General features: G+C 37.3%; 1 protein-coding gene across 1 annotated transcript; it reads right to left on the reverse strand.

Moving 5' to 3' along the window:
* Positions 1–13,464: 13,464 nt before the first annotated feature.
* LOC132548285 (probable G-protein coupled receptor B0563.6) lies at positions 13,465–14,562 on the reverse strand. Its single transcript, XM_060212179.1, has one exon. The coding sequence runs from the start codon at positions 14,560–14,562 to the stop codon at positions 13,465–13,467; it is 1,098 nt and encodes a 365-aa protein (XP_060068162.1).
* Positions 14,563–15,037: the final 475 nt, after the last annotated feature.

Here is a 15,037-nt window from a genome sequence, read left to right on the forward strand (position 1 = left end):
AATATATCTGGGTTTTAGGTGCCTATCATCATGCTTGACTTGTCTTTGATATGGGTTTCGCCGAGTAAACACAAAGATCGTTTTCTTAATTGGTTTGAACATCGAACAAAAATAGCTATAAGTAAATAAAGAAAATTAAAACTTCTTCCCTGTCAGTGTATATGGTGAGTGTTATTAAAACATCACGTGGCTCCTCTATAGAACAGCCATATCCTGTATATCAAACGAACACTAGGACTTGATATAAATTACCAATCTCTACGGCCCAGATGTGTATTATATTTAGCACCGACTGGGTTAAAATTAATTTTGTTTTATGGCCTTGTCGACTTGAGTTCGATTCTTCGATCGGACGTAAAACGTTTATGACGGTTATATCCCTCACGCCTTTTGGGATAAACAGAACCTTTTCTAACTACAGATTCCATGGTCCTGTATATCTATTATGAAGAATCATACAGACGATCGTGCCAAGTCCCTGTATGTAGGGCAGATATACATAAGGAGATAATGTATATAATTCAAAATCATTGATTCTATATCTATTTGTCGTAAGTGATGGCACGTCATTCATTATTGTATATATTTATTGTACTTTATATCTTTCACATACTCTGTATTACCATCGGGCAATTGCCCACACCATGAAAACGTACAATGATTTATTATCAGGATAGCACAATGACACCAGAGGTCTCCACACTCAAACCATGTATAAGGAAACTTGGCATATTAATAATTATTTCCTGGTACTTTGTAAGGTGACAAAGGCCGGTAAAATATCACCGATAGAATGTTGACCACATAAACACATTGACGATCGCCTTGTGAATTGCAACTCAGTCATGCAAATGTTTGAATACAGCGGGGTATCTAAGTGTGTTTGTTGACATTGTTTTACTTTTCAATCGAAGTCTACATTGTTCATATCGACGTGTATTGTTTGTTTATAAACCAACCTGAAACGAGAGACACAAAATTAAGGATTTTTATCGAGACTGGCAATCAAGGAAAACATGTGAAACCCCGAAATGACCATGCCAGTACGCACGCAATGTTTTCTTCGGCTCATCATCGGCTGAAACACGTCTCCGTTCTGAATACCTTATCATTCGATCGTGTACTTATCTGACTCCATCAAATACACATGTACCTGTATATTTAGCGATGAAGATTACATAAAACCAACGTTAAAACATCGATAGAATTTCCCCGTCAATACTGTCACCATGACAGCTAGACAAACCACTAAATGTCAGAACCAAACACGGATAACGTGATTCCGGAAATATGACCGACACTGCTTGCTGTCGTGTTCAAGAGAGAATACGATAGTGTCAATATCGGGTACTGTAGACAAACCTGATATCTGTTTAGGACACTCGGCTGCCATCACTATAACATCAGGGACAGCGCGGATACCATATCCGGAAACAAATACAGCCAGTCTATTTGTCTGTATTTCATCTAGGTACTGACTGGTTTTATTCCAGGTGTTTGGGGGTCTGTGAGACGGTAATGACATATGAAATTAGATACGTACAGTGAGAAGTAGTAATTAAGTATGTATAAACTATTCTAAAACTGCAGAAACGTTCTTGAGTTGACCAAATATTATAAGCGATTACAATATTTATAATTTGAGTAAGAAAATCAAACATTTGTCAAGATCGATAAAATGATAGAGCATCTGCAGCCCAATACCCGTTCATTTGAAAAAAAAACCCAGAACAATAACAGTAATGGCGTCTCAAAATGGCAAGTTAGATCCTCGTGTATGAAAGAAACAAAATGGGCATGGTACAACATCGCGAAACGTTCCTTGATGGACTAAATAGTTGTGCGATAGAAAGATGTTCTAAGCCTTTCTCCTTAGACATCAATGTGTCATTAGCACGTGAGGAGGCGACAAATGTGGATATCATCTACAAAAGGATTTGTTCTCGTGACCTCCGTAACAAATATACAACTTATACCGCAATGATAAGAACCTACCATTGGTTCCAAACTTTTCAATGTGATTGCAGAAAAAACGGAGCAATGAGAAAAAACACTTTCTGTTTGATTCAAAGCAGCTAAACAGGTGACGGAGTATAAGCGACCCGTCGGACGTTAACACAGATAACCATTCTATCTGATTTTATACCAATACCAGTGTTTTGCCTTACTGACAACGTGGGTGCCCACGTGACCTCTGTATGTATAACCAACACGTCGATTCCGGTACGAAACCAACCGGATTATAAATACTTTTTAAACACTATTATCAAAGTAAATGTAAAACAATAAGAGATATCTCGAAATGGACACGCGGACCAACGACACCGTATATATTTACTGTACGTAAACAAACACTAGTGTATGAAGTGGATACGGTCGGATTATCCTTATCACATCAGCTTAAAACACCTACTCATATAAATCCTCATTGTTATATTACATAAATCATGGATTTTCTACCTTCTCAGTCGATTATACAAGCTTTCCTAATCTCACTGAGTCAGGCGATTCTAACAGAGAGAATAAGAACCATTCTATAACAATAATGGCTCGCAAACTCCTAGACATCATCTAATACGTACATACTATAGATACCTGAAATAAACAAAAACAACCAATATGTACAGTATTTTGTTGTCACAATGAATTTCGGCATTAACACATGTTGACTATCCACAACTCTCATCCTTATTGATATGTTACTTCTAATGTTTCTGGACTTGTTTCCTCTGAAGACAAATAATTTGGCACTGGTTGAACTCCTGACATGACGACCAAAACGTCCCATTCTTGTATGACGTATTTTTACGATATTTAATCTGAATATTTCACGTACATCTCGCTCATCCTCAGTGACCGACGCCGGATAAGAGGAATAAAAACTACATGTACAAATGCCTATTATGTAAATCTCTATTGTTCTATTTGCTACTGTATCAAAGATAATTTCTGTTGTTCATGCGAGGCAGAATTTGCTAACAACAAGCAGAAAATCCTTTAACTTCTTAATTCCTAGAACTGTCAGGTATTGATTACATTGAACAGAAGGGGATATCATTCACTGAGGTATATAAACTATCCTTAAAGTAAAAGGGAAGAAGTAAGGGAGACAACACCACACAGAAACATATCAATTATCCTTAAAGTAAAAGAGAAGTATTAAGGGAGACAACACCACACAGAAACATATAGAGGAGATCAGAACGATAAGGGTATGAACATAATTAGCGTTCTAACTGCACACACGGCCTGTGGCCATGTAAGTGCTCGACATCATTGACCCATCTAGGCTGGTGGTCAGTCTCGTGACTAGACTGGTCTATGTAACTTCGTCGTGTTATGATGGGATTAACACATGAACACGTAATACATCCCGGGGTCACTCCATATGTTCATGTAGTACTTGGTAGTTATTGTTTCCATGTTAGTGTCCATGCTGGAAACTAATGTCGGAAACTAATGCCAATGGTAGTACTGTTAAATCATGTCTATTACAATACGTTCTACAGGTGTCTTATTGTCTCAAGTTTCAGATATACTTGTGACTGTCTATTGTAAATTAAATGACCTGAGTCTAAAACTTGGAGTAACTTTCTTCTTGTATTGATTCCAATAACACAAAAGAATTGCAATTTCAAGGATTACAATGCATTCTAGGAAACGTCTAGAAAAAAATCTATAGGGTAACAAGGCACAATAGTAAAGACGTCTTTTAAGGAACTTGTAATATACAGGAAATTAATAAGAAAATAATGCATTTTTATACTGAAGCTGACTTCATCTACCCCTCGTTGATAATAAGAACGCCACACACCTCGACTTAACCCACCCAAGGCTGATGATAAGCACTCACACAGACTTCGCCTTAAGCTATCCCATGCTGATAATAAGCACTCACACACCTCAACTTAAGCTATCCCATGCTGATAATAAGCACTCACACACCTCGACTTAAGCTCTCCCAGGCTGATAATAAGCACTCACACACCTCAACTTAAGCTCTCCCAGGCTGATAATAAGCACTCACACACCTCGACTTAAGCTCTCCCAGGCTGATAATAAGCACTCAAACACCTCAACTTAAGCTCTCCCAGGCTGATAATAAGCACTCACACACCTCGACTTAATCTATCCGAGGCTGATAATAAGCATTCACACAGACTTCGCCTTAAGCTATCCCAGGCTGATAATTAGCATTCACACACACCTCGACTTAAGCTATCCGAGGCTGATAATTAGCACTCACACAGACTTCGCCTTAAGCTATCCCAGGCTGATAATTAGCACTCACACAGACTTCGCCTTAAGCTATCCCAGGCTGATAATTAGCACTTATACAGACTTCGCCTTAACCTATCCCAGACTGATAATTAGCACTCACACAGACTTCGCCTTAAGCTATCACTGGCTGAAAATAAGCTCTCACACAGACTTCGTCTTAAGCTATCCCAGACTGATAATTAGCACTCACACAGACTTCGCCTTAAGCTATCACTGGCTGAAAATAAGCTCTCACACAGACTTCGTCTTAAGCTATCCCAGGCTGAAAATAAGCTCTCACACAGACTTCGCCTTAAACTATCCCAGGATGATAATTAGCACTCACACAGACTTCGCCTTAAGCTATCACTGGCTGAAAATAAGCTCTCACACAGACTTCACCTTAAGCTCTCCCAGGATGATAATAAGCACTCACACAGACTTCGTCTTAAACTATCACGGGCTAATAATAAGCCCTCCCATAGACTTCGCCTTAAGCTATCACGGGCTGATAATAAGCACTCACACAGACTTCGTCTTAAGCTATCACGGGCTGATAATAAGCACTCTCATATGATGCTACTGAACTTTCTGCTAGCAAATAAAAAATCACCCAAACTCTCCCAAACCGATAATAAGCACTCACTCTGACTCGATCTAAGCATTTTCCAGGACGATACTATACACTTTTTCAGACGTTAAGCATTCGCTAAGGCCAAGGATAAGCTCTCCTGCATAGGATATTAATCATTTCCTCGTGCCAGTAGTAAGCAATATCAAAGTCCGATATTAAGTATTCGTCCAGACCAATAGTAAGTATTACTATAATTTCATAGGAAGTACCATACGGCCTTAGTAAGGACCTTACAATCCCATTCCAGGCTTATACCAAGAACTCCCGAGCTGAGGGCAACCGTATATTTTTTCCGGGTGCAGAGGGATGAGAAACACTTTTTATCACAAGATTAAAAAGTAACTAGTATGAACAAGAATTTTAGTATGAGATACATGTGTTACCAGGAATACCAAATATACAAAATGTGGTAATAGCTCAATGTATTTCGACATATGTAGCATTTCTTTTCCGAAATACGCGTATACGTATGTGTCCATCTTAATGTACAAATATTTTAGTATGGAATTTTAACTTCCAAGCAGTTCCTTGACCCGTGTTAATATTACTATAGGTCTTGTGTCCAGCATAGTCTAATGTACGAAACACGACTCCTGTTAAACAAGATAGTCATGTATGTATGATAGTGTTATCTTCACGATCGCGTAACTTGAGTCAACTTTACAGGTATATCATAGACCACATATTGTTCTAAGTATTATACATACCGGTAATAAATCTGGTCTGATACACTACTGCTACAACTTTGTATTGCCAATATAACGGGGACGTTATATGTCGTCGAAGCATGTTCACACAGGTGATCAACGGTAATTCACCACTTATAAAACTCAGCTACCGTTTACAGGTACGCACAGGTAAAAAAAATCAGAAATGACAACTTACCTTCAAAAGTGTTCAATATTCCAGAGTTATTTTAGAGTTGTTAGTGGGCACATCTTATTGTTTATCACTGTAAAGTTGTCCACTTCCGTCCAATAACTCGTAGTGTTATTGTACGGCTAGTGTGAGAGTCGCCGATGTGTGACGCCTCGCTTTGCGAGTTGCTATAGACGCGAACGAGATCGGGCTAATGTTTGTTTCTATTCACAGGAGAGCCGCCTCAATGCTTGACTAGTGACGACACCGCACACCTATATCATACATATACCATTTTACCTTCGATCACCTGTACTGTTGGGCGGTAATTAACTTGCAGACAAACTTGACGCATTCCACTGTAGGCGATGTCAACGGGATTTAAAAGTAATTCTCTGTTTTATAGCATACAGGGGGTCATATGAGAAATTGTTATCAATACAAAGTCCATTTATATAATACAGGTACATGTATGTCTTTTTTTTATCAATCTGGATAAAATGCCATTTTAAGTTTAAAATCACTGCAAAGCTTAATGTAGTTTTGGTAATGTTTCTTATCCTAACATTATATCTTTTACATCCTGAATTGTATTATGTAGTTCATCGATCTCTACTGAATCATAAACGTTACAAAATGCAGACAATCTACGATATAATGTCATATTAACGGAACACCGGTAGTAATGTGTATATTTAAGATACTAGGTAAACGACACGCTATCTCACACGAGGTCGTGCATATATTTCTGTACTGTAATACATGTTAGGGAACGACATCACGATACAGGGTACATAGTAACATTCAGCATAACGTAATGTGTATGTAATGATACTTGTATTACATGCAACATGTACTTCGTAACGCCCTGTATATATGGTAACAGTTCATATCCCATAACGTCCTGTATGTATGCTAATAGCTCATACCCCATAACTTCCTGTATGTATGATAATAGGTCATACCCCATAACGTCCTGTATGTATGATAACAGTTCATACCCCATAACGTCCTGTATGTATGATAACAGTTCATACCCCATAACGTCCTGTATGTATGATAATAGTTCATACCCCATAACGTCCTGTATGTATGATTACAGTTCATACCCCATAACGTCCTGTATGTATGATAATAGGTCATACCCCATAACGTCCTGTATGTATGATAATAGTTCATATCCCATAACGTCCTGTATGCATGTTAATAGTATATTTCCTATAATGTGGTGACACTTCATCTTCGATAATCCAGGGGCTGATCTATAACAGGCTTCAAGAGAAAAAAAAACTGACCAATCACAAACTGACACTTTCCTTCAAAGAGTACGAAGGAGCGACACACCAAAGGTAATAGAACATACCGTTATGTGACGTTATGAGGCACTTCTCAGCCTAAAGACCTTGATAGATGTCGTAAAAGCCGTTAAATATGTACATCAATAGACCAAACTTGCCTTCTCTTCTCATCCACAAGATGTTACATATAGAATCTTCAATTTTGCCATGAAATGTTCCAGTGGTGTGGGGAGGATATTGAGCGAAATCCCTGGAGTATGAAGAATAGATATATTACTAAATACCCTATAAAATAATGATATTGTATACTAGTATATATCTCATAACATTATGATATTGTATACTAGTACATATCTCATAACATTATGATATTGTATACTAGTATATATTTCATAACATTATGATATTATATACCTATAGGACTCGTCAGTGATTCTACATCACACACTCGTTTCATCCTTTAAGGGTTCGTCAGTGATGCTACATCATACACCCGTTTCATCCTTTAAGGGTTCGTCAGTGATGCTACATCATACAGTCGTTTCGTCTTTCTAGGACTCGTCAGTGATGCTACATCATACAGCTGTTTCGTCCTTCTAGGACTCGTCAGTGATGCTACATCATACAGTCGTTTCGTCCTTCTAGGGCTCGTCAGTGATACTACGTCATACAGCTGTTTCATCCGTCTATGACTCGTCAGTGATGCTACATCATACAGCTGTTTCGTCCTTCTAGGACTCGTCAGTGATGCTACATCATACAGTCGTTTCGTCCTTCTAGGGCGTGTCAGTGATGCTACACCATACAGCTGTTTCGTCCATTTAGGACACCAAAGTCTCAAATTGTTGAAGTAAAACGAGACATACAAGTTGTAAAGTCCACCAGCAGTGTCTACCATCTGCGATCTCAAAGATTGTGCAAAAGATGCACGAATTAATCTAGAATTAGATCATGACACTGAGCGCTTAATGATAAATTAAACCGGACATGAAAATATCGCCATGCCATCAGTTTCTTATTTCAAATTCAAATTTGACCAAGGAGAATAAGATAAGGTTTCTGGACGAGTAATAATCTTATGTTTTTTGGCGACACCTGTCATTAAGTTTCGGTCAATCTTATTCACTAATGATCTCCCAAAATGTGAATAAAGTAAACAATGGGACCGCCAGGCACATACTAACGATCATCAAACATGTTCAACATCCTTATGGCGTATGGAAATATGTAGTTTTTCCTATGAAATTTTAAAACTTCTCCATAATTTTCAGCAACCAGTATCTCTCAAAAAGTGTTGTAATTTTATCTGTCAACTGCAGACATCTTACAAGGTTGAGGAAAAAGGAAGTTGCTTTCTAGAAATGAAAAAAACCCACAAGATTATGAAACACTACACGTATCTCCACATGGTGAAAAATTTTGGTACCACCAGAAAGGTCTCGTTACAGGAATACATATGCCAAATACGAAAGACCTTTCACGGTGCAAAAGTTATGGCCAATGTTAACATTTTTCAAATGTATGTCAAAGGTCACGGTCAAGGCCACACAGCGAAAAACAATAAAAATAGTTATGGGAAAAGTCAACAACAAACATACAAACAAACAGACAACACAAAAACAATGTGCCCCGATTTTTCGGGAGCATAAAAAATCACAAAAAAGAAATCGAAATGATGACGTTTATCGAACAGCTTGGTAGAAATCCGTCTCTGTTATTAGCGGCTGATGTAGAAGAGTCTGTCGCAACCTTGATTAGTGAATATATAATATTGACATGGTCGACATTTTTTTAAAACAATGCATCATGGATAAAAAGTGAGACAGGAAGACTTTGCATGAATCAACTGAACGAAAACGAGGTAGTCATGGAAGGCGTAGAATTTGATTCCTTAGGTCAGGCGCAATTATCTGTTGGAAGGTTTTACTAACAAAGTCGACGAACCAGAAATCCGAATTTTTCCACGATTTCGTACTCCGTATGTATCTATTTTTCATAATTTCGTTCCAGGATAGTTCGCAACTATATAACTGTACCGCCATTCACCTTTCTTCAAGATATCTCTCCTAGTTAATAAAGTGTCCTTCAGTTTAGAATTGGGTATGGTCGTGTATAGAAAAGGAATATAACATTTTCTTATAAATGGCACGTTTTAAGGAGAAGTTGCTCAAAACAGTATCAGTATGATGGAAAGTTTTTTCCCAAGATGTGGACTCTCATCATCAATATTGTTAAGAATAGCGATTTGTTCCACGGTTCACTGAAGAGCGATGATAATTTATTCCCGACTTTACTGTCACTTTTTGTATCGCCAAAGTGTGAGTTGAACTACGCAGAGCAAACTGGTTCCTACAAATAACGTTGCAAGATTTACATTTGAGGGTTCAGACCACATTGATTTGGCGTGAATTCCCGCCCTACGGTCAATGTTGTATTATAGTATGGACCGTGGGACGGGAATTCGTGCCAGATACCTGTGGTTCTCTGTTTTTGTGAGAGAACTATTGGAAACATTTCTATGTATCCTGTTACTAATGAATGAAAACGGTAAGACAAAGAATACAGAATATATGAAATTCAGTTGTACCAATGACTGTCAAAGCAAGTAACCACGAGTTGTCACTCCTTCACCCATCAGCGCCAACAAGCACGTGTTGTCTCCCCTACACCCATCAAAGCCATTTGGAACACTTCGATTGCAGTGCCTTCCATCATAGGTAAGATTACCTGGTCCGATTGCATCAAAGCATGTGAACATGAGTTGTCTCCCCAAATCATCAAAGCAAGGAAGACAGCACGCGTTGTCTCTCCTCCACCAATCAAAGCAAAGAAGACAGCACGCGTTGTCTCTCCTCCACCAATCAAAGCAAGGAAGACAGCACGCGTTGTCTCTCCTTCACCAATCAAAGCAAGCAAACACGTGTAAAGACTCTTTCCTCAGTCCTTTTAGAGCAAGCACACAGAAGTTGGATTTGTTCAAAATATTGAAAACAAATCCTCTTAACCGAAATATAAGTTTTGAATCTTGCTTTTTTCGATATCATTGGATGATGAATTGAGTAGCCCTTGAAATACATTCACCATGAAATGTTTGGCAGTTCATTAAATTTGTCTCAAGAGCAAGTCAATTTATCACTTCATGAAATTGACAAAATCAATTACAATGCTTAAAACAAACGTGACAAAATATTTATTGACAACATCTTCTAAACTTCTAAAGTTTAAGGAACTCTTCCTTCCTTGAATATTGTATTTATTTTCTTCGTAACTAGTTCATGTTTTCTTTTTTCCTAGTTTATCCTTTCGGACAATCTATGTATGTTTGCCGAGTAGGATACTAATCGCTGCGTCTCATTCAGCAAGACTCTTCTTATTTGCACACGTGATAAGTGTCTTGGTGAATGAGACTATTTGTTGCTATGTCAACCATTGTGATATTTTTGTTCATTTGATTACCCTATCATAAAAGTTTTGATAAAAATTTTTAAAAAATCCTTGCTAAAAGAAGTCTTTTTTTTTCAGAATAATATTTTTGCATTGTGTTGGAAATTAATATTTTGGACAGTTTTGAATCGGTGTCTACACACCGAAATATAGATAAACAGGAAGTGAAATTTCCTTAGTATGTACACGTGGCCATTTTGTAAAGTCGTTCCGAGTTTCCGAATTTGCTTCAATATAAGTAATGTGTTAGCATGTCAGTTCGCAAATAAATGTCTTCTATGTAGTTGTAGTGTTAGCTTGGAATTAGTAGTATTTAAGTATTTTCAGCATTTTTAAAAATTGCAATCATGGCAATCACATGTCAGAAATCCTGAACACAATTTGTATTTCTCTACTTTTAATGTAATTGTAGTCTAGTTTATAAATATGTATACATCTAAGGGTGTATGTTTCATAACCAATTTGCTTTACCTGTTTACTGAATTTCAAATATGACCTATGATTTCATGAAAAAATGCTAATTAACTGTTTCCTACTACCCATGTCGCAAAAGTATAACTGTGAATTTCACTTCCGTGTTACAACTTCATAACTGGTTGTATGTGTAAAATATTTTCACATTTTTTCGCAAATTATATTTAGGCCTTGCTTCGCAAGCGGCCCTTACGGGTCTGCCCGAACCACACTTCCTATGAATATCAAACCCAAGACTTCGGATGTATATAAATAGACTCAGCCTCTCTTTCTTTCTTAAATAAAAAAGATGTTATTATAAATTACAAGAAGATCATTAAAACAACTTTTACCTTGACATATTTTAGCGAGAATTACAATTCTTTCCATGTAAAGTATAAAATAATAATATGAAGCCAATCAACCAAGGATCAATGTTTTAATGGAACACATCACGATACATAGGCTAATACAAAACTATTCAATATTGTTCTTTTGTGTTCAATTGCAAATCATTAGAATTCGTGAAGCTTCAAAATCTACCACAGACACAAACACACACTTATCCAGATAGCAAATTACTACGTCGGTGTTTTATAGTATAGCCACAAAGAATCTGGACCGAAATAACACCTAGTCTCCTCCAATCCTGCATGCATTATGTTATCAAAATGACGAAGTTGATTTCAAGTTGCAAACAATGTGGTGTCAAATTTTTCAGTTAGTCCTTGTCCGACCATGTAATTGCAGATCGCAAATTTTCATCCAATCTCCTTGATATGAACACATCTCAATTTACTGAGAATCTTTCCATGACGCTGGTCAAACCAAACCGATAGCTTTGAATTTTCCGACATTGTCGCGTTCCTGGCTATCAAACTAAAAGCTGTCAATAACGATGGCTCACAAGAAAGATAAATGTTTGAAATATGTGATTTGCTCTGATCCACAGCTTGTTGTTGCTGGCGAGAGATATGTCGTCGTTGAAGAATAAAGATGGAGTATTCAGAATTCAAAAATTAAGTTATAAAATGTCAATGTTTAATTTCAGCTTTATACAGTCGTGAACACTCTTCCAGTATCCTTTATTGCATGGCAGTAGATATTCTATGATCATAATAAATCAATTAAGTTGAAAGAAATCGATTGAAAATCTACAGATCAGAAGAAGTCATATGATGTCTAGTATAAAGACAAACTGCTTGTTCATCAGGAGGTGTATGGCAAAAATATTTCTTGACATCCTAGAAAGACAATAAGGCCTTTATAAAAAGTCGACAAACAATCACACACTTTGGTCGATGCCTTGATGGTTGCACTTAACATTTGATCATTTACGATAAGGCAATTACGATTCATGTTAACAATAGCTAGCGAGGTCTGACATGACCCACACCAACTCTTTTGTTTAAACATATTTTATTGCCGTTAAGCAAAAGGATTAGGCACAAGTTACAATAACATTATTAACGCCCAACTACTCTAGTAGACACTAAAGAGGAAATACAACCTTAAAAGTATGAGAACGGCTATTCCATTGAACCGAAACTAGGGGAATAGAACAAGAAAAAACTATAAATAACAACAACCAGTCTACAATAGGTAAGGTTCACTTCATCAGTAATATGTTGAAAATCAACAAAAATGAGAAAATGTTTTTACAGCAACAAGTTGAAAACTTTTAAAAGAATGATATCGACATTCAAATCACGGAGTCGTGTGGTCGGATGGCGCAGTTGTAAAGAATTCGTCTTTCACTTAGCCATCCGAGGTCACCTGTCTAATCACTTAGGTTTCCTTCCACAGTAAGGACCCATTTCCTCCGCGCGCGCTTCAATCCGGGCCAAAAAGAGTGATCGCAATTGTTGTAAAATAAACAAAGTTTATATTTATAAATATGTTGGAATCACACGTTATTGAAAACTTAAAAGTCAGCAATTAAACAACATTCAATTGTGATACGTACAAGTTCATCTTGGTAGGCAGTGAACAAAAATATCTTCATCACTGTAACGAAGCAAGGAAGTTGTAACATAGTGAAACATAGGACCAGTTTGAAATTAATACCACGACATAGAAGAAATGTTATTCAGAAGAGTTGGGGACACATTTGGAATGTTAAAAACGCATAATTGAGTGTACAACAGAATGACTGGAATATTACTTAACAATAAATTAACCAAAGAAAAATGAACGAAATGCATGTGTTTATACTGAACACATCATAATAGCATTATGGCATCATAAACGAATGACGTCTTGATGTATGTATTGAAAGTACTTATATTACCAAAAAAATCTGGGATTTTAAACTGAATATTAAAAAAAATGTTAAAACTTTATCTAGGTATCAAAACATTCATTTCGGAAATTGAAATCGAAAGACCTGTTAATACTTGTGTAATCAAATTCATTTGATTGGGAAAATGCGTTCTGTTGGCGTCATATGATTCATCCAGTCAAAGACCTTGGAGGAGTTACCATGCTCAATTGTACGGATGTAAAACAGTGTGCACATCACTGTGATATGTGGGAAATGGATTCGCGCTGGCGTTTGCACACATACTTGTCCGATTTATTTGGATGATTCTTACATATTATTTTCTGAAACTGTTGACGATATTCACGACAGGTTATGAGATAGATAGGGAAATTGATGCTTGAATTTGCTACGAAGAAGATGTACCATGTCACAGTTAACATCCAATGCAGGTTGTCTTCTCGTCGAGCCCTATGTACGTTAGACTGCAAGAACAGCACACAGCGGGTTATGGTACCTGGCAGATTGGTAAGGAGAAACGCAGTTGTCAATATCAGAAGTGTTTTAGTCACCCGCATGTCACGTGGGCCTGTCGGCATGCTGTGCGTGCGCAGTCGAGACTTCCTGGACTGGTAGATGAGCGAGATGATAGTACCGGAACTGGCTGCTACTACCAAGCCGACAGGTGTGAACCGTAGGGTGATTTCTGTTGTGACGTAGATTATGCTAGTAACTTGTTTGTCTCTACCAAACGCGGTTAATGATACAATATCGACAATCTTGCCAGTTTTTGTGTCGTTGATTTCATTATTCTCATACAATAAAGCCAGTGGCAAGGAGACGATGGCTGGGATGACGTAAGCAGCTACGATAGCAGTTATGGCGAATCGCCTGCCACAGAAAAGCCGCACCTTTAACGGAAACACTACTGCAAAAAACCTATCCACTGCTATCAATGTAATCAGATAATTACTGATGGAGCCCGGGAGTGGATTGATGTATGACAGGAAAACAGGTATCATTAAGATACGAATGCGCTCGAATAATGAATACCCATAAATGTCAAGAACGGTCACAGTGCAAACGATGAGAGCGCAAAGTAGAATGCATACGTCACACACGGTTAAGCTTATCAGATACAAGTTTGTAGCGGATCGTTTTTTGATTGGACAGAGCAGGACAAAGCTAAAGATGTTGCAGACTAGGCCCACCATCGCCATGACTGGAATAAGACCGCTGTAGGCGGCCTTCATCATCACTTGGAGAGTCGCGTTGCTTATAACACCATCTCTTGGATGGAGCTCGTAGTTTCCAATTGTAACCGTGTCCGTGACGTTGAAATCGGTAATATTCATGTTACTTTTTATTACACACGTGTTCTGAAAAGAAAATTCAAATTATATGTTAGTAAAATATAAATATATCAAGAAAAATGGACATTATATTTGGAATAAGAACTGGAATATTCCATGTTGAAAATGGAACCAGATAGGCGTGATAATGTTATCCGAATTGAAATCCTCACAACGCTACCTAATTCTTTTCTTGTGAGATTCATAATCTGAGTCGTAATTACAATTGAAACACTTCATGTTCTTAACACATTATTTGTACAAGTTGAAGTTCACTTTTCTAATCCCTGTTTGTTATGATAAATATAAAATCCCAGAAAACGGCTGATATAGAAGAGCATGTACTGTCATTGAATAACAAATTTGGCCTTAAGAATACCAGACGAGTTTCAGAAGGACGAAACAGCTTTATAATGCAGATTATAGTATATCCTTTTTTTTTTTTTATTTTTTTTTATTTTTGTTTTTGTTTTGTTTT

The sequence above is a fragment of the Ylistrum balloti genome, unplaced genomic scaffold (genome assembly GCF_031769215.1).
Source record: "Ylistrum balloti isolate Yb309-2 unplaced genomic scaffold, AGI_CSIRO_Ybal_v1 Utg369562, whole genome shotgun sequence".
In the NCBI taxonomy this organism is placed as follows: Eukaryota; Metazoa; Mollusca; class Bivalvia; order Pectinida; family Pectinidae; genus Ylistrum; species Ylistrum balloti.

Excerpts from the sequence above, each read along its gene's own strand:
- LOC132548285 (XM_060212179.1), bottom strand. The coding sequence starts at position 14,562 with ATGAATATTACCGATTTCAACGTCACGGACACGGTTACAATTGGAAAC.